This window comes from Benincasa hispida, chromosome 6, assembly GCF_009727055.1.
Source record: "Benincasa hispida cultivar B227 chromosome 6, ASM972705v1, whole genome shotgun sequence".
Classification (NCBI taxonomy): domain Eukaryota; kingdom Viridiplantae; phylum Streptophyta; class Magnoliopsida; order Cucurbitales; family Cucurbitaceae; genus Benincasa; species Benincasa hispida.
Window position 1 is genome coordinate 4,968,541 of NC_052354.1, and position 23,468 is coordinate 4,992,008.

The 23,468-nt window shown below is 37.1% G+C and overlaps 1 protein-coding gene across 2 annotated transcripts; it reads left to right on the forward strand.

Annotated features, from left to right (window-relative positions):
• Window positions 1-13,081: 13,081 nt before the first annotated feature.
• LOC120079329 lies at window positions 13,082-21,989 on the forward strand. Of its 2 annotated transcripts, none has more exons than XM_039033490.1 (4): window positions 13,082-13,248; window positions 13,345-13,398; window positions 13,675-13,726; window positions 21,491-21,989. In XM_039033490.1, exons 1-4 carry the CDS (start codon window positions 13,208-13,210, stop codon window positions 21,701-21,703), a joined length of 360 nt encoding a protein of 119 aa, XP_038889418.1. In that variant the 5' UTR covers window positions 13,082-13,207; the 3' UTR covers window positions 21,704-21,989. The 2 variants fall into 2 exon arrangements, with proteins under 2 accessions (XP_038889418.1, XP_038889417.1); XM_039033489.1 differs by having other exon boundaries at window positions 13,083-13,255.
• Window positions 21,990-23,468: the final 1,479 nt, after the last annotated feature.

A 23,468-nucleotide genomic window follows, 5' to 3' on the forward strand; every position in this document is an offset into this window, starting at 1 on the left:
AAACTAGTACATTTGGTCAGTCACATTCTTCTCAAGAGTTGAGAATGCCTCGACGTAGTGGGAGGGTTGTTCATCAGCCTGACCATTACTTGGGTTTAACAGAAACACAAATTGCCATACCTGATGATGGCATAGAGGATCCGTCGACCTATAAACAGCCGATAAAAGATGTGGACTGTGATCAGTGGGTCAAAGTCATGGACCTCGAAATGGAGTCTATGTACTTCAATTCTGTCTAAAAACTTGTAGATCAACCAAATGATGTAAAACCAATTGGTTGTAAGTGGATCTACAAGAGAAAACGAGACCAAGTCGGTAAAGTACAGACTTTTAAGGTTCGACTTGTGGCAAAGGGTTATACCTAGAGAGAGGGAGTGGACTATGAAGAAACTTTCTCTCCCATTGCCATGCTTAATTCGATCAGAATACTCTTATCCATTGCCATCTTTTATGACTATGAAATTTGGCTGATGGATGTCAAGACAGCCTTTTTCTAAACGGGGATCTTGAAGATACCAGAAGGGTTTATTGCACAGGGTCAAGAACAAAAGGGTTGTAAGCTTCAAAAATCCATTTATGGGATGAAAAAGCTTCTAGATCTTGGAATATAAGATTTCATACTGCGATCAAATCTTATGACTTTGAACAGAATGTTGACGAGACTTGTGTTTACAAGAATATTGTTAATTCTACTATAGCGTTCTTAGTTTTATGTGTCGATGATATTCTACTCATTGGGAATGATGTAGGATATCTTGCTGATGTCAAGCAATGGCTAGATATACAATTCCAAATGAAAGATTTAGGAAATGCGCAGTATATTCTTGGGATCCAAATTGTTTGGAATCGCAAGAACAGGACATTAGCCATGTCTCAAGCATCTTGTATAGACAAAATGTTGTCTAGATATAAAATGCAGAATTCCAAAAATGGTCTATTGCCTTTCAGACAAGGAATTCATCTGTCAAATGAACAATGTCCTAAGACACCTCAAGAAGTTAAGGACATGAGAAATATTCCCTATGCTTCCGTTGTTGGAAGCCTGATGTATGCAATGTTATGTACTAGACCTGACATATGCTACTCAGTAGGGATCGTCAGTAGGTACCAATCTAATCCTGGACGTGATCATTGGACTGCCGTTAAGAACATCTTAAAGTATCTCAAGAGAACTAGGGACTACATGCTCGTGTATAATGCTAAAGATCTGATCCTTACTGGATACACTGACTCTGATTTCCAAACTGATAAAGATGCTAGAAAGTCTACATCTGGATAAGTGTTCACTCTTAATGGAGGAGCAGTAGTGTGGAGAAGCGTAAAATAGACCTGTATAGCTGACTCCACAATGGAAGCCGAATACGTAACTGCTTGCGAAGTAGCAAAAGAAGCAGTATGGTTGAGGAAATTCTTGACAAATTTGGCAGTTGTTCCAAATATTCATCTACCCATCACCTTGTCTTGTGACAACAGTAGTGCAGTTGCAAATTCAAAAGAACCTCGAAGCCATAAACGGGGAAAGTACATCGAACACAAGTACCACCTTATCCGAAAAATCGTACACCGTGGTGACGTTGTAGTGACCTAGATACCTTTTGAGCAAAACATTTTTTATCCTTTTACAAAAACCCTCATGGCTAATTTTTTTAGGGTCATCTACAGAGTTTAGGTCTACGATGTTTCTAAACTAGGACAAGTGGGAGATTATGTTGGGCGTGAATGCCCTAGTTTATTGTATTCATATGTTTATTGTACCCATATGTAATTATTAATTTCTCACAGTTAAATTCGCACGTTGATCTCTAAGTTTATTTTGTCCAAGTAGGAGTTTGTTGGATTTTATGTCCTAAAACTCGTTAGTTTGTAATATCATCTATTCTGTTCAATAAAGTTGTTATTGAAAATTCTTTAGGTAAATTTAAATTCTATATTCATGAATCTAATAAACTAAGGTTCCGAGGCTATTAAGTTTAAGTTTGAACTTTATGTTGTGACATAAATGTGGATCAAGTTCAAATATATAGCCAAAATGGTCTATAGTATATGAATAAGGTTGGGTGCCTTATTCTGGGGACACTATGGATGCGGTCCATTTTGTAGTTAGTACAAACGATGTGTTCCTAAACTGTTCATGTGGAGACATGAAAATAGGGGCATCTTATGCTATGTGAAGAGTTTACATAAGACTAAACCATGAAATAGTCACTTTTTACGTTCTAAATGTCGTTTAATGTATAAAACTGACTATTTCATTAATTGATGACCTAGGTGACTTAATCTTAATCCTAAGCTAACTATGAACTCCTGTACACTCGAAATTATCCTTAGATCTGCATAGGTGAGGGCAACTCATTATCGTTGGCCCAATAAGCCTCCCATTTCAGGGGTAAGATCAAGTGGATAGTTGGAAACATAGGGTGCAAGACAGAATTCACTCCTACCTGTTATAGGGATAGTAGATAATTCCCTTTAGTACTAAATCCAGGTCTTGAACAAGGGGCGCCACCCTCTCCTTGGCCCGAGAGGGGTTCGGTTTATAGGTTGGTCCTTAAACCAATTGTTCATTAGAGTATCAGTGGAATTTAAGAGATAAGATGTAGTCTCGGGGGTAAAACAGTTTTTATGACCCAGCCGAGATTACGAACAACCTGTGAAAGATTAGCTTACTAATCATGGTTATATCATATGGACATAAATATATCTATAGTGAGGGGAGTGCAACTACGAGACTATAGTGGAATGACCCGTGAGTTAACGAATGTTGATTAGCTCCATTTAAAGAGTTTAGCCAGCTAATCTCGGATCGTTGGAGCCCATGATCTATAGGTCCATTGGTTCTCCTACTAGCTCATATGGAATAAACTTAGAACAGTATGATAGAATAATTCGAATTGTTCGAATTAGGTGAAGAGAGAGAAACCGATAAGTATATGTGATATAGTGGACAGTTTTTTAGTTTAGAGATACAGCTTTAATATTTAAATGTGATTTAAATATCAAGAATATGAATACGTTCATATTCGGAAGCTCGAAAATAATGGAAATGGTCAAAGATGTAAAAAGTCAAATAGTTGACTTTTGACTTTGAAAAGTCAAACTTTGACCGACCTTATATTCAAATGTGATTTGAATTTTGAGAAAATGAATGCGGATTCATGCTCAAAAGGTCAAAATTAGTCAACACGGGAAAAATCATAAAAAGTCAAAATGTTGACTTTTCGGTCAAAGTTTGACTTTGACAAAATGACTATTTTGCTCTTTGACTAAAGTTAGTGGGAAAATCCAAACTTTTGTTGGATAATTCCACTAACAAAATAGTGGGCTAGGTGTTGGCTTATAGTGGAGACATCAAGTCCACTTAGATAGTGGATTTTGAGGTGTTGAGTTTTTATGTATTTGTTTCATACAATTTTGCATGGCTTTTTTCTATAAATATGGGCTTTCAATTTGGATAAAATATTTTTGCCATTTTTTCACAATTGTTTTCTAAATTTGGGGGGGAAATATCACTATTTTTTAGAAAAAAAATCAAAACCCAAACCCAACCCAAAATTCCATCTTCTATTTTCATCTCTTTCTCTCTCTTGGGTTCTTCATCCATCGGGTCCCACAACCCGGTTCTGAGTCCAGAGGATAGTAGGTCAGCTCTAGTGGTTGTCCAGCTCAAGCGGAGATAGAAGAGTTTCAGGAGCTTCAAAGGTAAGATTTCAAAAAAAAAAAAAAAACTCTAATTAATTGATTTAGGGTTGTATATTTAATTTATACAATTAGAGTAAAATTGTTCCTCATTTTCGTCGTGCATGCCTATTTTTCCATCATGGTGTATGCGTAACTAAGTAAGACAAACAAACGTTAAGTCAGGGTACCCAGTTGTAGTTCCTCAGCTCCCGCTATATGGCTTCTAACATTTGACGTAGCACATCTAAAACCTTAACGTCTTTATCAAAAAGGACTGGGGTGGTCTCAATCTCGTTTATTGTCCCTCGCATTTCTGAGGTGTCAAACTTATGTCGAGTCAAAAGGTCTTCGCTCTATAATATCAGCTTGGATATTTCGGCTCATTCGACCCTGATGGCTTTCAATTTTGCTAACAATTCCTCCTCTTCTTGTAAGGCTTGAGAGTCGCGTTCAAGTAGCGCTTTTCTTTTAATAAAAGCACTACTCTCGTCATACAGTATCTTCTCCAAATTAAATTTGGCCTCCTCCAGAAGTTGTTCCTTACTTGTCAGAGTCAACTGAGAGGAAAAGGATAGCTGAAACTGATTATACTTTTCTACGTTTTGAAAATACTCATCTACGAGTTTTCTGAGAGGAGGGAGGTTGGCACCCTAGATGTCGTAAATAGCTTGGAATATCTCATGAGTTTCTTTCTCTAAACAAAGGACCTTCTCGAAAGGGGTACGCATGATCTTCTTGTGCACGGTCTCCCATATGGCTAAGATCGCATGATGTTGAACATCGAAAACTACGTCGGCAGCACAAAACTCAGATACCTTAGGAACGGCCACGGGTGCCATTTTATTCACTCATCTCGGGTGCTCATGATCACCTGGATTTGCTAAGACCCTCGACGCTTTTCCAGGTTGAAAGATCTTCTTTACTAAAGGCACTATGGGGCAACCGATTTCCTTGGTTATGGGATCTAAAGCTTCGACATTCCCAACAACTGTAATCACCTTAGGAATGTCACCAGAGATAGCATGCACTTGATAGGATTGTTACATGGAATTCACAGACAACACTTCAGAGATGCCAATTCTTTCAATAGCTGAGTCAACGACAAAAGGGCCCATTAAAGATTCTTCGCTTCATGACGCCGCAAGTCTTTAAAGAGAGTGGTTCAAGGGTGAATACAAAAAAGAAAGAAAGACTTAGCATAAACTTTATAGTCAAAGAAATGAGATGAGAAGACTTTATAAAAAAATCGACATACCAACAGGTTGAGAGCGTTAGGGGCCACTGAATCATCTTGATCCCTTTTAGAAAAATCGGTATCCGAAACCTTGTGTTTTGTTAGGGTCTTTTCCAATGACAGTCTTCGGTGCTACTATGACTATCCTCTTCAATTGGGTTTGAAACATCTTTTTGTGCGATCGCTATTGTCTCGTCAATCAGACAGATCTGCTTACCTCCGTGGTTGGCCCGGTAGAATACAAAACAAAAATGTATTGATAGAAAGCCCGGTAGCAATATCTTGCGTCCCGTGGCTCTTTACACTATCTTTTCACTCCAACTTTGCCCAGAAGAATATCATTGCTTTCACAAGTATCTGCCGTCTCTCCTTTTATAGCACTTTCCGACAGTCTTTTGAGCTGTCCAGGAATGATTTCTCGACGTCTTCTTCTCTTCGCTCGTCTCTGTCTTCTAAGTATATGAATAACTATGAACAGACTAACGGTTATCTATTGTGTATATGATCTAACTTATTAACCCTTTTACGATGGTGGTCTCTGGTATTTATAGAGCTCAAGATGAAGAAACTTTTCTTTCTAATGATTACAATGATGGGTGGTCATTAAATCTTCTACTCTGATGCGCCGATTAATGGTCACTGAAAAGTTGAGTGTACTTCTACAGCGTGTCGTTAACAGCTTGTCAACTAAATTTGGATTTGATCATCATCAGCTTTCCGTCCCATCATGATTTATTAAGCTTTCACCTTGATGTGTCGTCTTTATGCTGCCATCTTCTTGAGCAACTTCTCACGAGCGCATACGATCGCATGCCTTTTGCGATCGCAATCTTTCAATGTGCGCGGATGCCTAATTCCTTGGATCGCAATTTAACTTGCGCCAATGTATTTTTCCTGCACAAAATAAGTAAATTAGCTACTTTTATGCGATGGGCGCATGCGATCACAATATTCTCAGTTTAACGTTTTTGGACATGATTTTGTATATTTTTACCGTCACATTCCCTCATTGTTTTACTTATTTGCGTTGTAATAACGTGCATTTCTACCCATTATCAATGACACTGGTCACTAAAAGATGACGATCCTCTTCAAAGTAGTTCCCATGCTTTGTCAGCCACCAATCCTTAAACCGTGGAATAATATGGGTGTGCAAATCCAATGTACGAGCCGGCAGGAATACTTAAGATGAGGTCTTGTGTCTCGTGCACACTCTCCAGTGATATAAAAAGTCCTTCGATGTAGGGGCAGGCGATATCCCTTCTATATCATTCAGAATGTCCTGGTAAAAGCCAAACTGTCGGCCGAAGCGAAAGGGACTATATGACTCTATAGTCCAGACATTCCCACACTGGGAGGATAAATAACCTGATCGCATGCTGGAGAAGTAACTGAAAGAACCACCTCCTCGTAAAAGCTTCCCCTGGTTGGAAAGCCCTCGAACGACCCCACAAAGAAATTGATACTTTGCCCGCTGCGGTATAAAGAATGTTGGTTAAAAGGCACCAAGCTTCGCAAAAGGCTCGAACTATGTCACTATTGTGGTCATATGTATATAGGGAGGCCATCATTGTGCCAAATAGACTAATGTCGCAAAGGAATCGCTCATTTCGGCCAACTATAAATTCGAGCCACTCCCAATAACAGTCAACAAAATTGAATTCTCTAAGAACTTTCATTATAGTGTTCCAACGGACTTGACCCTCAATTATACGACGACCGAGAGTTAGCACTCGGTCATTAGGGGCCTCCTCGTGAATAGAAGAATCATAAAATCCATTTGCGTTCCCCCTGGGTCAAAGACACTTCCATTGATAATTTTGGAAGGATCACGTTGTTGTTTAGACTTGGCCAGCAATCGGCAAAAGAGCCAGCTAATGACTTTGCCACAAAAAGGCTAAGTCCATCCATTATGAGCTGACCTCCGTCTTTAAGAATCATGAGGTGTCTCTCTTCAGATGAAATGTGCTCGGTAAAGTGAACCATCATTCTGGAAAAAAAAATGTCATAAGGGAATGAGTCTCGACCACATGGTTCAAAGATGATTAAGAGAAAAAAAAAAGGAAAAAACAACAAAAAAAAATGAGGGGTCTGGTAAGAATGGTAGATAGCTTGTAGAAATACAACCTAATGTAGCCTTTTAATTAGATATTTGAGGGCTAACAAGTAAAATATGCGTTGATAATACTGAGAATTCACGTGAAAAGTGAGCTTGCGTCGATCAGCACTAAAAATCTCTACTAACCCTATATTGTATGTTATTCTGCGTCAAAATGTTATAGCTATTGCAGGAATCGATCGCATGCGTTGATCCCAGACCATCGCAAAGTTGATCGCATGCGCTGATCTTCATGAATACCAGTTCGTCACATGGAATGACGTAGCTACAGAGTGATAACCGTGATAGAAGGTCGATCGCAAAGTGAGTGGATGTGTTGATACTTCAGGAGGAACAAGCATGAACGCATATCTTGGGAGTATCAAAGAGATAAGATGATATTGACATTTTACCTACCGCGTCAGAAGTGGTAGTGATTCAGAGCAGGACCCCCAAAGTTGTCGGCGTTTGAGCTCTATAAATAGAGCCTTAGAGCCCAAATTCAAGGCATCCTAGCTTCTGCTTTAAGGTGAATCCTTGTGATCACAGATAAGAGCATGAGCAAACACTCTTTGAGGATTCTTCATCTCTACAGCCCATTCCGAGTAACGACCGGAGTTTCGTCGGAGATAGAGCTCGAGAGAGACTACTCCAATGCCCATCCATGGCACCACCGATAGTCATGACGTACATCTGATGGAAACAAGAGATTGCCTACATCTACCCCTCCATCTTTCTTCCTATCTCTGTATTGTATTACATTTTGGCTTAAGATATTAATACATTTTATAATCAATGCATTTTTTTAGTTCCTTCAATACCATCTTCATCATATTCTTCTTCTTTATCATCTTTTACTTTCATTGCAGTAAGTTAAGTGTAGATTGCAAGAGTTATCACATATTTAATCATGTGGCATAGAGATATGACGCATGTAGCAACCCACCGAGAGGTGTACATTGTGTGAGTATAGTGAGTCAATCATCTTTGCTTAGTGCGAGGCTATCCCAATACTTGTCTATGAGCTGGTAGCTATAACTACTGCCTGAGAGGGTAAGTAGTGGAACTCACTAAGCAAAGTAAACAGTGTTTCTAGAGATAGGAATAATCTTATGCTCAACGCAAACATGCGTTATAGAGATATAAGCATGAGGCTGACCACCGAGAGGTGTGCGATGCATTAGTGTGGCGAGTTGGGATTACCCTTACAACCAAGCTTAATGCCGTGGTGAATTTATGCCCTCCACAATTCTATTTCTTCATGCATCTTGTTACGCGTTAATAGATGCCACATCTCTACCGATTTTCATAGTTAAACTTCCATTGCTCAATCTGTTTAGTTAGGAGTAGGAGTAGCGCATAATCCATTAACTTATGTCTTTTTACTTTTATTTATCACCTCAAATGCATCACTTCATAAACACATTGAGTTACAAGTCCCTGTGTTCGACTTCGGATCACCCCGAAAAACTTGCATTCTCATTATACTTGACAAGAAAGCAAGAAAACTTGTGACAGGAATGTATGGTCATCGCATACATGCTTAAACGCATATTGTACATTTTCTAGTCCAACGCATGCCCATCGACGCATGGAGATCAACGCATACATAAGATGCATATATATTTATTTTCCTCTCATTTTCCGGCCAACAATGGTAGGGTAAACCTTTCCGGGATCATCTATAGGTTGATCGAATGGGGGAGTTGTAAACCTTTTCGGGCCCCCCATGTTGATCGAGATATACAAAGGTAGACCTTTCTGGGGTCATCCCTAGGTTGATCGAATGGGGGAGTTGTAAGCCTTTTCGGGACCCCCCATGTTGATCGAGATATACTAGGGTAGACCTTTTCGGGGTCATCCCTAGGTTGATCGAATAAAGGAGTTGTAAGCCTTTCTAGGCCCCCCCCCCCCATGTTGTTCGAGATATACTAGGGTAGACCTTTTCGAGGTCATCCTTAGGTTGATCGAATGGGGGGGTTGTAAGCCTTTGGATAGACTTTTCTCAGATCATCCCTAAGTTGATCAAATGGATGAGTTATAAGCCTTTTCAGGCCTTCCCCCATGTTGATCAGGAAGCATTAGGACAAGCGGCGATACAATAGGTAGACCTTTTCGAGATCATCCCTGTGTATGCCAAAGAATCAGTCATGTGGCCGAGCATTGCTGCAAACAAAAAAGGAAAACAATAAATAGTGATAAAAAAAAATCACCTGTTGCAAAAATTAAAAAAATACTTATGAGTTTGGCGAAAAGAAAATGATTATTCTCTCGAGTTGCAAGTTACACGTGGCTTTGATTCTTGTAAAAAAATGGGGTTGGGGATAAGTTAATTTTTTTTTTAAAAAAAATTAATTTAAAGCTCCAAGCAATAAGGAATCTTAAAAAAAGAAGTTAAAAAAAATTAAAAAAAAACTTGTTAAAAAATAAAGAAAAAACAGAAAAACATGTTAAAAAAGAAATAAAATAAAACAACTAAAAAAAAGAAGAGAAAGAAACAAAAAAATGTGGAAAGAAAAGAAAAGAAGATATGTGGAAAAAAAAAAAGGAAAAGAAAAAAAGAGAAAATAAAGAAAGAATAATAATAAAAAAAAAAAGTCAAACAAAAATCGGGTATAGAAACCCTAAGGTTGATACTGTTGTCAAGGTGGCGACGACAAGTGGCCATGAGCCCGACGAGCAGCGGCCACAGGTGGAATCGGCAAACATTGACCAACGGTAGGCAACATCGTACGCGGCTTCACACAGAGAAGATGGGGTCGATCGACTCGTGGCTCCAGCGGCTAGGCTCGGCTAGACGATAATGTGGAACGGCTAGAGGTGACCCACAACTCAAGACTCAGTGGCTGACAGCTCCGATTCGGCTCGTGGCTCTGGCAGCTCGGCTCGACTCGGCTCTGACGATTTGTGAGCTTAAAAAATAGCAATTTTCTTTACTTTTTAAAGGTTTGATTGATAAGAGATTTCAAGGAGCTCAGGGTCCTATTTATAGAGGTTTTCTCCAGTCGAATTAGGGAATTCAAAGATTTGATTTGATTTTATGGTTGGATTTCCTAATTTCAAATTAAATTCATTTTTTTCTTTTCTTTTTCTTAAATTAAAAAAAAATGGTCACATCCCAAATTTCATTTTAAATTCAAATTTTAAGTTTTTATCTTCAAATCAAATTAAATTTGGGATAAAATTCAAAATTTTTAGTAAATTTGGCCATATTCCAAATTTATGTTAAATCCAAAATTTTAATGTTTCTATCTCCAAATCAAATTAAATTGAGGATAAAACTCAAAATTTTTCATAAATTTGGTCATATTCCAAATTTGATGTTAAATCCAAAATTTTAAAGTTTTATCTATGAAATTAAATTGAGATGAAACTTGAATTTTCCTTTTAAATTCAATTTTTTAAGTTCTATCTCCAAATCAAATCAAATTAAATTAGGATGAAACTTGAGTTTTCCTTTTAAAATACGAATATCTAAGTTTTTATCTCTAAATCAAATTAAATTGGGGATAAAACTCAATTTTTTAAAAAAATTTTGGCTATATTCCAAATTTCATATTAAAACTAAATTTTTAAAGTTTTATCTTCAAATCAAATTAAATTGGGGATGAAACTTGAATTTTTCTTTTAAATTCAATTTTTTAAGTTCTATTTCCAAATCAAGTTAAATTTTGGATAAATTTTGAAATTTTCTTAAATTAAAAGTTTGACTGTGCTTTTACTATTTTAGTTAAACTTATGCACTAAATTAATGGTTCGGTTAATAGGGAGTATCGAAATCAAGAATAAAGCGACTTATACTCCGATTCAAATGTCATCTTTCTTTAGATTCGCCCACCCGTAAGTGTGCATAAACCTTGAAGAGGGCATTTGTTGAAGGGTAATTTTTTCGGCCAATCATAAGTTATCACGTATTGTCTAAATTAACAATGAAACCCCAAATCATCGAATTTGGGACCAAGTAGGATTTGACATGTATCCCAAATTAGTGTTGAAGACAAATTCCGATGACGTCACATTGAGTAAAATTAATTTTGTCAAATTTGATATTATAATTTGGACTTTAGTCTAGTTACGCAAAAAAAAGCTTAATTTTTCCCAAATGACAAAGTAGATCTAAATCCAATTAATTGAGCCCAAAGATCTGGCCCATGAACCAACTAAGCCTAAATCCAACTAATTAGGCCTAGGGGCCAAACCCATAGACAATCCTGAAGTTGCACACTCCTTGAAGACACAAGCCCTTTTGAAGATAGAAAGACTCAGCTCAAGTTCAACTTCACGAATTAAGTTTATCCGAAAACCTAACAATAGCATTAAACTTATATAACATAATAAGGATATAAAAATTAAATAATGTGGTACTAAAAAAAATGATGTGACAATTCAATGAAAAATGTTTAAATGAAGTTAAAAATAAATATATATTATTTTTCTCAATTTTAATTTCTTGAAATGAAAGCTTTAGATAGTGAAAGAAACAAAACTCACATCAATTCAATCTTGAGGTGAAATGATGTAAAAATTCAATGAAAAAATCTATTGGTAGTTAATTTATTACAAAATTAAAGGACATAAAATATTTGCATACAAAATAATTGTAAATTGTTTATTATAAAATGAGGTGAATACAGAAATGAAAAATCATAGCATTAAACTTATATATAATATAATAAGGATATAAAATTTAAATAATGTGGTACTAAAAAAAATAATAATAAATAATGTGACAATTCAATGGAAAATTTTTGAACGAAGTTAAAAATAAATATATATTATTTTTTTTCAATTTTAATTTCTTGAAAATGAAAGCTCTAAATGGTGAAAGAAACAAAACTCACGTCAATTCAATTTTGAGGTGAAATGATATAAAAGTTTAATAAAAAAAATATTTGAGTGAAGTAAAAAATAATATGTGGTTGTATAGTTAATTGCTAGGGATGTTCGTGGGTTGGGTTGAAAGACTCTTTAGACCCAACCCATTGGGTTGTAAATTTTTTCAACCCAAATAACCCTTATTAAAAAATGAACCCAACCATGAATGAAATATTTGGGTTGGACTTATTCGGGTTAATCGAGTCATTTATTTAAAATTTTGTTATAAAGAGAAGTAAAACGTAAATATATAAAAATATAATTTAATTATTTCCATATATTGAATTAAAATAAACAACTCAATTTCAATTTATATAATGAAATATTTTTTTCTAAAGTGCAAGGCTATATATGTATTATAAATTATATAATATTATAAATTTTTCATAACCTATATCTTATTCAAGTACAAACTAATAATAGTTTATTGTCAATTATACAATTAATTTTCTGATTTATAAATACATAGTATCAAGCACATTTTAAATAATTATTTAAATAAGAATTTAATTTTTGAATTTACTACTAAATACATATTTGAAAACAAAAAAATAACACTATATTTTATTGAATTTATTATTTTATATCTATGTTTTCAAATTCTATACCAAACATGTGGTAAGGGTGAAATAGCCTAAGTAGTAGGGATGTTCATGGGTTGAATTGGGCTGGGTTAAAAGACTTTTTAGACCCAACCCAATTGCGATTTTTTCAACTTAAATAACCCTTATTAAAAAATAAACTCAATCCAACATAACCATGAAATATTTGGGTTGGGTTGGTTCGGGTTAATTAGATCATTTATTTAAAATTTTATTCTAAAAAGAAATAAAATGTAAATATGTAAAAATTTAATTTAATTATTTTCATATATTGAATTAAGATTAACAACTCAATTTCAATTTATATAATGAAAATTTTCTGTCTGAAGTGCAAACAAAACTATGGTTAAAGAATAAATTATTAAAAAAAATCAGAATTAAATAAAATTAAAAATAATATATGTATAAATAAATGTATTATAAATAAAAAAAAATATATTTTAAAGTTAATAATAAATTAAGATTGCTTTCAGTTATATTAGTTGAACTAATAAATCAACTCAACTTATAAAAGTTTCATTTATTTGAATCCAATCTAACCTAAATGAGTTATAACCCAATATAAATCCGACAGGTTGGATTGGGTTTGTTTTTTCTGATCATTAGGCGGACTCATTTCCGGGCAGTGCCACGGTGTTGAGAAGAGAGTAGAACACAAAGAACAAACACAAACAATTGTGAGGAGACAAAAATGGAGAAATCTTTTACGGAATCCAAAAGATGCACAAACTCCAAACGCCTTCTCTTCGATCGTCGCTACGGTTGGGTGTTAGTCTCTGTCTCTCTCTCGATTTCAGCTCCCTGTCTGTAAATTTGTAATTTGGATTTTGATTATTATGCCTCCCTTTGGTTTGCAGGATTGATGAATGGAAAGACCCTTCGGAAGAAGCTTTGGCAGGTGGCCGAGGAATGTATGTGTGTTTCTTTGCATCTATATTTCACCAGCTTTCGCAATTGTGCTTTCCGTTGTTTCTATTTTCGGTTCTAAAAGAGTGAGAGAGAGAGAGACTTATTTTTTTCCATTTGCTGGGTTGATTCTCTTTTGTTAGTTTCTAATTTTCGTTCCCATTTGTGCTTTCTCTTATTTTTGCTACTTCTTGTTTTCATCTATAGTCTAGTTTACTTGTTTATGAAGCAGATAATAGCAATTTTAGATTGACCTCTTTATCTTATGTTATCTTTTTTAGGTTCTGCATAGTGCCCCTCGCAAAAACTCTGGTTAACTCAGTCACACAGATGGTATGGTTCTAACCTTATCCATTGTTGTTCTTGTTGGTGTTGTTGGTGTTGTATTTTATTCTCTTTGCAAAAGAAACATTTGAATTAGATCAAAATGGAAGAAGAGGAAGCTTCCCATCTAGTAAAATTTGTTAAAGAAAACCTTCGCAATCAATGTTTAGAAAACTTTTATTGTAAATGAACTGTGCTTTGATAGAATTTGGGGTGTTTGGGTTACACAGATCTTGGGGCATTGAATCTTCAATGTAAATAATTATTTGAGTGTTGTGTTTCAGTATGTAGAGTTAAGTTTAGGGACAGTTGGGAAGTTCCAAAAATCATTGTTTAGTAAGTTATTCAAGTGGTTTAGCTTGGCCTGGTTTCTCAGTTTTGATACATTCCTTTTCTATTATTTTTTTGTACCTAGAGGAGGTAGAGCTCATTTTGAGACCTTGGATGCATATTTTATTATATTTGTAAATAAGAAATTTACCCATTAAGAAGAGACACAGTGAAAGAATTCAATTGAAGCGACCTAATAAAACAACGCCCTACTAACAAAGGGGCGACCAAGAGGTCACATCAAAATTGCTAGGAGCCCACTTGTTAGGAATTAAGGAAATAGGAAGAGTACATAAAAAATTAGATAGAGGGACACAAGTAGATGTGTGAAGAGCTGGATTCAAAATATCCTCCTAAGATCCTTCTAATACCCAAAGAACCCTCCTGTTTTTTTTTCCATTTAGATTTCTCATACCATAGGAAGGAAATCCGCTTGCCTAATAATCTTCCTCTAATACAATGCACAAAAGTTTGCCAATCTTCAGTCTTAACTAGTGGTTTATAGCAAGAGGAAAAAGCAAAAAGTGATGACTCTATTAGACTGCCGATTGCGAAATGTGTTCTATGTGGGGGTGGGGTGTTAAAAGGGGAATGCAACTCCTACAAGTTAGTTCTGTCAATTCTATGTCTGTTTAGATCGCGTTCTGGGAATGTAACCTCCATTGTAAATTACTCTAAGGGGAGTGCATAAAGGCTACACAGGAGGGAAATAAGCAGTTTCGAATATCAGTTGAAGAACCACCCACATTCATATCTTCTTTTGGAAGAACTCTTCATGAATTAAAATTCCTATTTGATTCACATTCATTGAATCCTGCTTGCAAACGGTAAACCAATAGGGACAAAGTACCAGTGTTTTAAAAACCTCTTTTGGGCATGCGCCTAGGCCAAGGCACAAGTCTTCAACGCGAGGCTCACAAAATAAGGTATGCCTTTTATGAATCCCCAAGGCTCAAAGCCCCGGGCCTGGGGGCTTTTTCATTATTTTTAAAAAATAGTAATAATTAGGACTTTCATTTTTCCTTCTTTATTAACTAAAAAGTCATATTTACTAAGTCTAAATGCAAAATCTCATATTTAGGGTTTTTTCCCTCTCCATATTTCCACTTCAACTATGCTTTCTCTTCTTAATGTAATACTTTTATATGTAGAGCGCTTGACAACAACAAAAAATGTTCACACTTTTTTGCACCTTGTGCTTAAGCCCCAGAAGACTATTGCGCTTGATTGCACCTTGAACTTTAAAAAACACCCCAAAGGACCATAGCAGAGGATCTTTAGATGATATCAATGATGTTAACCTCGAGCAACTAGCTAACAAGAACTTAGCTTAATTGCCACCTGTATGTGCTGAGGACTGATGAAAAGTAAAGAAAAGAGAAAATGGCACACAATTTTTACGTGAAAAACCCTAGTACAGGGAGAAAAAACCACTGTGCAGAGAACTTTATTATAATAATGTGACATAGATTAATGCTCAGAGGCTACAGTTTAAATAGAAAAAGATGAAACCGTAGGGTACACATGAAAAGACAAAAATGTCCCTAGGACAAATATTCTATTTTTAACACTCCCCCTCAAGTTGGAGCGTAGATATCAACGAGACCTAACTTGCTAACACATGAGTCAAAGAGTTTTCGTGATAGACCTTTTGTGAGTACATCTGCAATCTACTGACTAGAAGGAACATAGGGAACACAGATATTGCCACTGTTAAGTCTTTCTTTGATAAAATGTTTGTCAATCTCTACATGCTTCGTTCTGTCATGCTGGACAGGGTTGTTTGCAATGCTTATAGCAGTCTTGTTATCACAATAGAGTTTCATTGGCCCATCATGACTCTGGTTAAGATCAATTAGGACCTTTTCCAGCCATATTTCTTCGCATATCCCAAGGCTCATGGCCCTGTATTCAGCTTCGGCACTACTTCTGGCAACCACCCCTTGTTTTTTACTCCTCCACGTAACAAGGTTACCCCAAACAAACGTATAGTAACCCGATGTCGACTTTCTATCGACCACTGAGCCTGCCCAATCAGCATCTGTATAAGCCTCGATGCATCGTTTGTCTGACTTTCTGAACATTAATCCCCTGCCTGGAGAAGCTTTTAAATATCTCAAAATTCGTTCTACTACCTTCATATGTTCTTTATAAGGAGACTACATAAATTGGCTAACCACACTTACTGCATGTGCAATATCTGGTCTCATATGGGAAAGATAAATTAGCTTCCCGACCAAACGTTGATACCTCTCCTTGTTAACTGGTGCACTACTACTCAAATTACTAAGCTTAGTATTTGCTTCCATAGGAGTGTCAATTGGTTTACATCCTGTCATACCTGTCTCTTTAAGCAAATCTAGCGTATAATTTCGTTGTGAGACAAAGATGCGTTCCTTCGACCGGGCCACCTCCATTCCGAGAAAATACCTTAACCTTCCAAGGTCCTTGATCTCGAATTCTTCAGCCATCATTTTTTTCAATCTGTCTATCTCTGAAGCATCATCCCCCGAGATTACAATGTCATCAACATACACAATCAGAATTGCCATTTTCCTAGACACAGACTTCTTTGTGAACAAGGTGTGGTCTGAATGTCCCTGACTGTATCCTTGCGATTTTACAAATGTAGTAAATCTGCTAAACCAGACCCTCGGAGACTGTTTTAACCCATATAATGACTTCTTCAATTTACAAACTTTGAGTCTGAACTGTTTTTCAAACCCTGGAGGTGGACTCATGTAAACTTCTTCTTCTAATTCTCCATTAAGGAATGCATTCTTCACATCAAACTGGTGCAAAGGCCAATTCTTATTAACTGCAACCGAGAGGAGCACACGAACTGTATTTAACTTTGCTACTGGAGAGAAAGTCTCTGAGTAATCTATCCCAAAGGTCTGAGTGAAACCTCTGGCCACTAACCGTGCCTTGTATCGGTCGATCGTACCATCAGGTCTATACTTAACAATAAACACCCATTTGCAATCAACTGTCTTGTATCCCTCAGGAAGAGTGACCTGCTCCCATGTGTCGTTCTTTTCAAGAGCTTTTTCATGACAGCGGCTCTCCACTCAGGAATTTCCATAGCAGCATATATGCTGCTTGGTATTGTAACAATGTTGAGGCTAGTAGCTAACGCTTTGAACACTGGAAACAAGTTACTATAAGACATAACTAACTCTGCATTGGATACTTGGTACAAGACCTCGTTCCTTTCCTCAAAGCAATAGGAATGTCAAGAGAGGCATCACGATCTTCCTGTTCTTCTGACGTCTCATCACACTTAGTATCTTGCTTTGTCTCATTTGCGTCTTTTTGATCTTTTGACTTCTCATCATGCTCAGCATTATGCTTTGTCTCATTTGTACCTTCTTCAACATTTTCAGTTGGAACCTGGAGTTCATTAATGCCTTCACCCGTACCAGCTACATTCTCAGTACTGTCAGTACTATCATGGTGATCAGTATCCACATTATTCACATTTTCGGTACTGTCTTTGCTTACACTACTTTCAACACAAGCATTATCACCACATATGTTATCATTATTAGGAATAGAAGACTTCGTACCTGGAACTGTCACTCGTTCTGACTCATGTACTGGAGCTGGAGAAGTGATCGGTGGCACTATTTCCTTTCTAAGATTCCTCCTATAGTACGTGATCCATGGGACTTGCTAGGAAGAATAGGAGCATTGATACGTGTGTCGGGAATGGACTCAGGTAAGTCTGGCAGGCAAGGACTTAGACCCTAGTTGGACTCTTCACTTATACTCTCCCCCGGAAGAGGACTAAGGAGAAAAAAAGGACGGTATTCGAAAAAGGTGACATCCATGGAGACAAAATACTTGCGAGAAAAAGGATGGTAACATTTGTACCCGTATTGATGAAGGGGGTATCCCACAAAAACACACTTCTGAGACCGAGGGGTAAATTTGGTTCGATTAGGGCCATGGGTATGGACAAACACAACACACCCGAACACACGAAATGGAACATCAGGGGTAAGGCGGTTATCAGGATATGACTCTTTGAAATAGTCAAAAGGAGTTTGGAACTTTAAGAAATATAGCAGCATCGGGTGAGAAGATAACACGACATTTCAAATCTTTAGTAATCTTACTGACAGATAACAAATTGTAAGAAATTTTAGACACATGTAAAACGTCTTGGAGAACAAAGCCCTCAAAGGGTGACAAACGCCCTTTTCCGGCCACAGGGGCGAAGGATCCATCAGCGATCTTGATCCTCTCATTCCCAGCACTCGGATAATAAGACAAGAACTGGTCGGACGTGCCAGTTAGATGATCCGTAGCTCCTGAGTCTAGAATCCATGGTTTTCTACCGTTTATACTAACAAGTCCACAAGAGTGATGCATACTTGATTGTGCGATTGCACTGACACCCATTGTACTAGAGCCGTTTTGACTCGTCTCCTGATTCTGTGGTTGATGACCAGCTGTCGATTCACTTGCTAATGCACGTCCAGGTCCTGATTGTCATCTTTTACCATTTGGAGGACGACCATGGAGCTTTCAACATTGATCTTTAGTGTGCCAGGGCTTCTTACAGTGTTTACAGACCGGAGGTACTTTTTCATTTTGTTTGTCAGTTCCTGACACTTTAAATGCAGCAAAATCTATTGATTTAATTACTGGATTATTCATGGCATTTAGACCTATCTTCCTCAAGACGGACTTCAGAACACACTTCCATCAAGGAGGGTACTGGACGAGTTCCCAGAATTCAACTTTGCACAACATCAAATTTTGGATTAAGTCCTACCAAAAAATCATAGACCCGATCTGTCTCTTCGGACTGATAGTGCAAAACTCCTCCACACGGACAGCTCCAATTCAATTCTCGACATAAATCCATCTCTTGCCAAATCACATACAACTTATTGAAGTAAGTTGTGATGTCCATGGTCCTTTGTTTACATTCATGGACTTGTTTACGGAGCGCATACAGACGAGCTCCATTTTGTCGTGAGGAGTACAACTTCTTCACAGCCTCCCAAGTATTCCTTGCAGTAGTAGCATATAGTAGGGGCGTTCCAATCTGGGGTTCCATACTCCCTATTAACATAGATCGAAGTAGAAAATCCTCTCATTTCCATACGCGTTTCTGAAGGTCGTCTTGTCTAGGTTTTGGTATTTCGCCAGTCAAATACCCGAACTTATGACGACCCTCGAGAGTCATTCTCACAGATTGGGACCACGAAAAATAATTATGGCCATTTAATTTCTCTCCTACAATACAGCTAACAGGATTATCAGAAAATAATTGAGCTGTAGATAAAGTAGGGAAAGAAGTTACTGGGCTTTCTGAATAAGCTAGGCAATTAGAGATTTCTCCTTGGCCATTTGACGTAGTTCCAAGAGCCTCTCCAAGACTGGCCATCTGTTGCTGTATTGACTCATTCTACTGTTTAATCTGAAGCTGCAATTGAGCCAACTGTTCCTGAACGTAGTCAGATTCGCTTGGCTGGAAAGAATTAGAACCGCTCGATTGGAAGGAATTGCGAGCGATTCCGACAGCCATATGTGACGATGGCTTGAGAGATCGAGGCTCGTGGCTCAGATTGGCACTGACTCACGCAACTGGGTATCACATCTGGGCATCAACGCCGACTGTCTGACTACGTTCATCACGTGCAGCTGGGCATCATCCGACGGCTGGAACATCACGTGCGTCTGGCTGGGCATCAACACTGGCGGCTAGGATTGGCATTGGAGGAAGCCGATCATCCGACGCGTGCAACTTGGACTCGACCGAGAGCTGCTGGGTATTTCGATCGTCTCCATAGGCGGCTGGGGTTGGAGATCCGACTTGTTCGTGCGGCTGACTAGGGTCGGAAGCAGCAGACCCGTGCGATCCGAAGCTTGATCCGTGTGGCTTGTCAATGGCTGATCCAATCATCTCCTGAAATCGGGACATCATCATCTGAAAATACCGTTCCATGGTTGTTTGAACGACAACTTCAAATTCTGTAGCCATAGTGCTAGATGGCTCTTGCGATTCTCCTGTTAGGTTTTCCTCAATAGTGGCCAGGGTTTCATCTCGCTCTGATAACATGATGAAAAGTAAAGAGAAGAGAAAATGGCACACTTGTTACGTGGAAAACCCTAGTACAGGGAGAAAAAACCATAGTGCAGAGAACTTTATTATAATGATGTGATACAGATTAATGCCCAGAGGCTACAGTTTAAATAGAAAAAGATGAAACCCTAGGGTACACATGAAAAGACAAAAATGTCCTTAGGACAAATATTCTATTTTCAACAAGGACCAAGAGGGTCGGGATTCAAATCCCCCATCCCCAATTTGTACTAAAAAACCTCGAGCAACTAACCACTAAAAACCCTCCCCTTCGGGATTTTTGCCTTCAATTTCAAAAAGTCATTTAAAATAGATCATTTGCGAGTTGATGCCCCTCCATCTTCTCCAATTCATCACGCTTGACCCTGGCCAGGGATATTTTGGTGTGAATTATTCTATATTGGAAATAGCTTCATGAAATTGCAAACCAAGATTTTGTTCTACCTACAGACATTTTGAGTAAGATAGAGATACGTTTAGAAACATTATGTAAGAATAGTTTTTATGAACTAAAAATACTTCCTATGCAAGAAACATGGGCTAATTTCCTTGTTACAAGCACCTTTTTTTTTTTTTTTTTTTTTTGTGGGGGTCAATAGGGGATATCCCTTCTCTCAAGATAACTTCTTCGAAAACATGCCGATGGTATTGAACAATAGTAAAAGAAGTGGGAACGAGCTACTTATTAATTCACTCTTTCTGCAGGTGAGAATTATATATCCAGTTGCCTATTGGTGACAGCAAACAATGTTTACTATCAGTAGTACTAGGAAGTTGGAACAAGTCATATTAGTCTGCCCTTTCTACTTGGTAGAATCTTTCTTTTATCCTCCTCATGTTTGCCTTGCGTGAGACCAAATTAGGCATTGTGTGGATTAGATGTTCAGCCTTGGGTTTGATTCCTCTTCATCAGTTCATACTTCAATTTGAGGGGAGAACCATGACTATGGACTGCTGCAATTAATTTCTTCTATTAGTCACATACAGGTGTCATCAGTTGAGGTGGTTCTATCCTTCCGATGGATTTCGGTATTATCTGGGGGACTGATTCTTTTTAACCAATCGCAACTCATAACATGTAGCAAGATTCTTTCTTTGATAGATCCATAAGTTCAATCATTCACTGTTTTGGATTATTTTGGGCAATACATAAACAAGGTTTAAGAGAAGGGTTTGATGTTCTTGCGTGCACATAAAATGTTTAGTATTCTTATCCTCAACAGATATTAGGCTGCACAATTCCTTGGGTATAAATCAGATGTTTTCTGAAAAACGACGTGTGAATTAAAGAGCAGACTGTGAGACCCTTTACTCAAATACTCGTGATTCTCGTTTTGCTGCAGGTTAATATTGCAGCAATATCCACAGTTAAAGCTCTTGAAAATCCAGAGCTACTTTCACCTCAGGTACTACAAGTAGGTCTGCATCAAAGGCTTGAGAAATTCACGTCGTCCATTCAAAACTCAGCATTTCACTTTGGCTTCCAGAAAGTAACTTCTCCTTCAGTTTCTACTAGTTCCTTGCATCTACATGATGAAAGAATTGATCACAGTTAGCTGAATAAAAATTGATCCTCACTTACAAGAGACTTGAGAGATTAAGGTATTGTACTTGACAAGGAAATTAACTTTGATATGCTCTTTCTTTTTCCCCATCTTCAAAGTTATTGTTTTATTTAGTTACAACTATTTTGTTTAATAACCCACCCCAGTCCCCACCAATCCAAGGGCGCCTACAAAGTCTATTTGGATTGACTTGTTCTAAGTGGGGGAAAAATGGTATTTGTAAGCACTTAATAAATCAATCTAAAAAAATAGTAATGGTAATAAAATTTCAAAAAAAGGTCAATTCTGTTTTCATTTTTGAAAATAACCCCATTTTTTTTATTAAAAAAAATATTTTTGGAGTCCCTTCTGATGTCAAAATAAGGGTGAGTGTCCTTATATCCTTACCATCTTCAATTTTTCACAAACCCTTCAATGTTTTCACCAACTTTTTCTAACTAAATATTATTTGTTTTCTTTTTCTTTAGAATAAGAAACTTTGAAACGGAAATTTTGTCCACGTTTTTTTTGTTAACACAATTCTTTGATAAGATTTTTTTGGACAAATTAAAAAGAGAAAAATGATAAGATTTTTTTTAAAAAAAATCAGATCATTATTTGGTTTTTATAGTATGAAAGAAAGAAAAAAAATATACCTAATAATTATTATTGATGTATTTTTTGGAATCTTTTTTTCCTTTTTTTTTTTTCCAAAAACCTTTCAGGCCACCAATAGAAGATAGAAAAAACAAAAGAAAGGTCAAATCCCAAACATCTTGGAGAAGAATATTATTTATTCTATTTCACTTCTAGCTATTTGATTTTTTTTTTTTTTTTAAATAATGTTATTTTAATAATTATTGACAAAAATAAGGTTGAGTGAAAAGAATTGACAAAATAGAGTAGAAAAATCGTGGATCCGATACACGATTTATGAGTAAGCACTTAAATCGTGGATTGGATCCACGACTTCTTTATCGTTCACATGAATCTAGCATATCCAGGCACCCATAAACTTCCACATGCAGCGTTGACCAAGTAATCATGGATTGGTCCACGACTCCCTAATTTGTGTACCCGGTATACGACTCTGTGGTCCCAACATCTGCCCTACGACTTTCTCTCCCACTTTCTTCCCCATCTCAAGCCTTCCTTTCTGCCTCTCTCTCACAGTCGTCGTTCGCCCACATCCATCTTTTGTCGTCCACTCACGTCCATCGTTCGTCGTCCATCTTCCGTCGTTTGCTCCATCGTGTGACGTACTTCTTGTCGCCCGCGACCATAGGTAACGATTTTTTTCCAAGATATGAGATTGTGCTCTATAGTTATAGTATTTTATTTAAATGTATGCATTAAAAGCTAGAGTTTTGATCTCTTTTGGTTGAAAATTATGGAGATCTAGATAAAACAACCCAAGTCTATAACTTCATACACTATGGAGCAAACGATCGAGACATTACTAATTCAACCTGTGAATGAGGGTAACATTGGAGGAAAGTAGTAGATGTGTAGATAATTTTAGTTTAATACAAAAAAAAAGAATGTTATTTGACATTAACGAAGATCTACAATTGGCCATAAAAAAATACTGCATGACACAACACTATGAGATTGTTGTAGTAGAATTGAATCAAGATATTTGGTATGTGAGATGCAAACAGTGGAAGGATAGTTGTGATTGGAGGTTACGACATATCGGCGTAAAACTCATAGGATGTTTGAAATTACTAGACTTGGGGAACACTTATGTTTGTACTCATAATTGACATAGGATCAT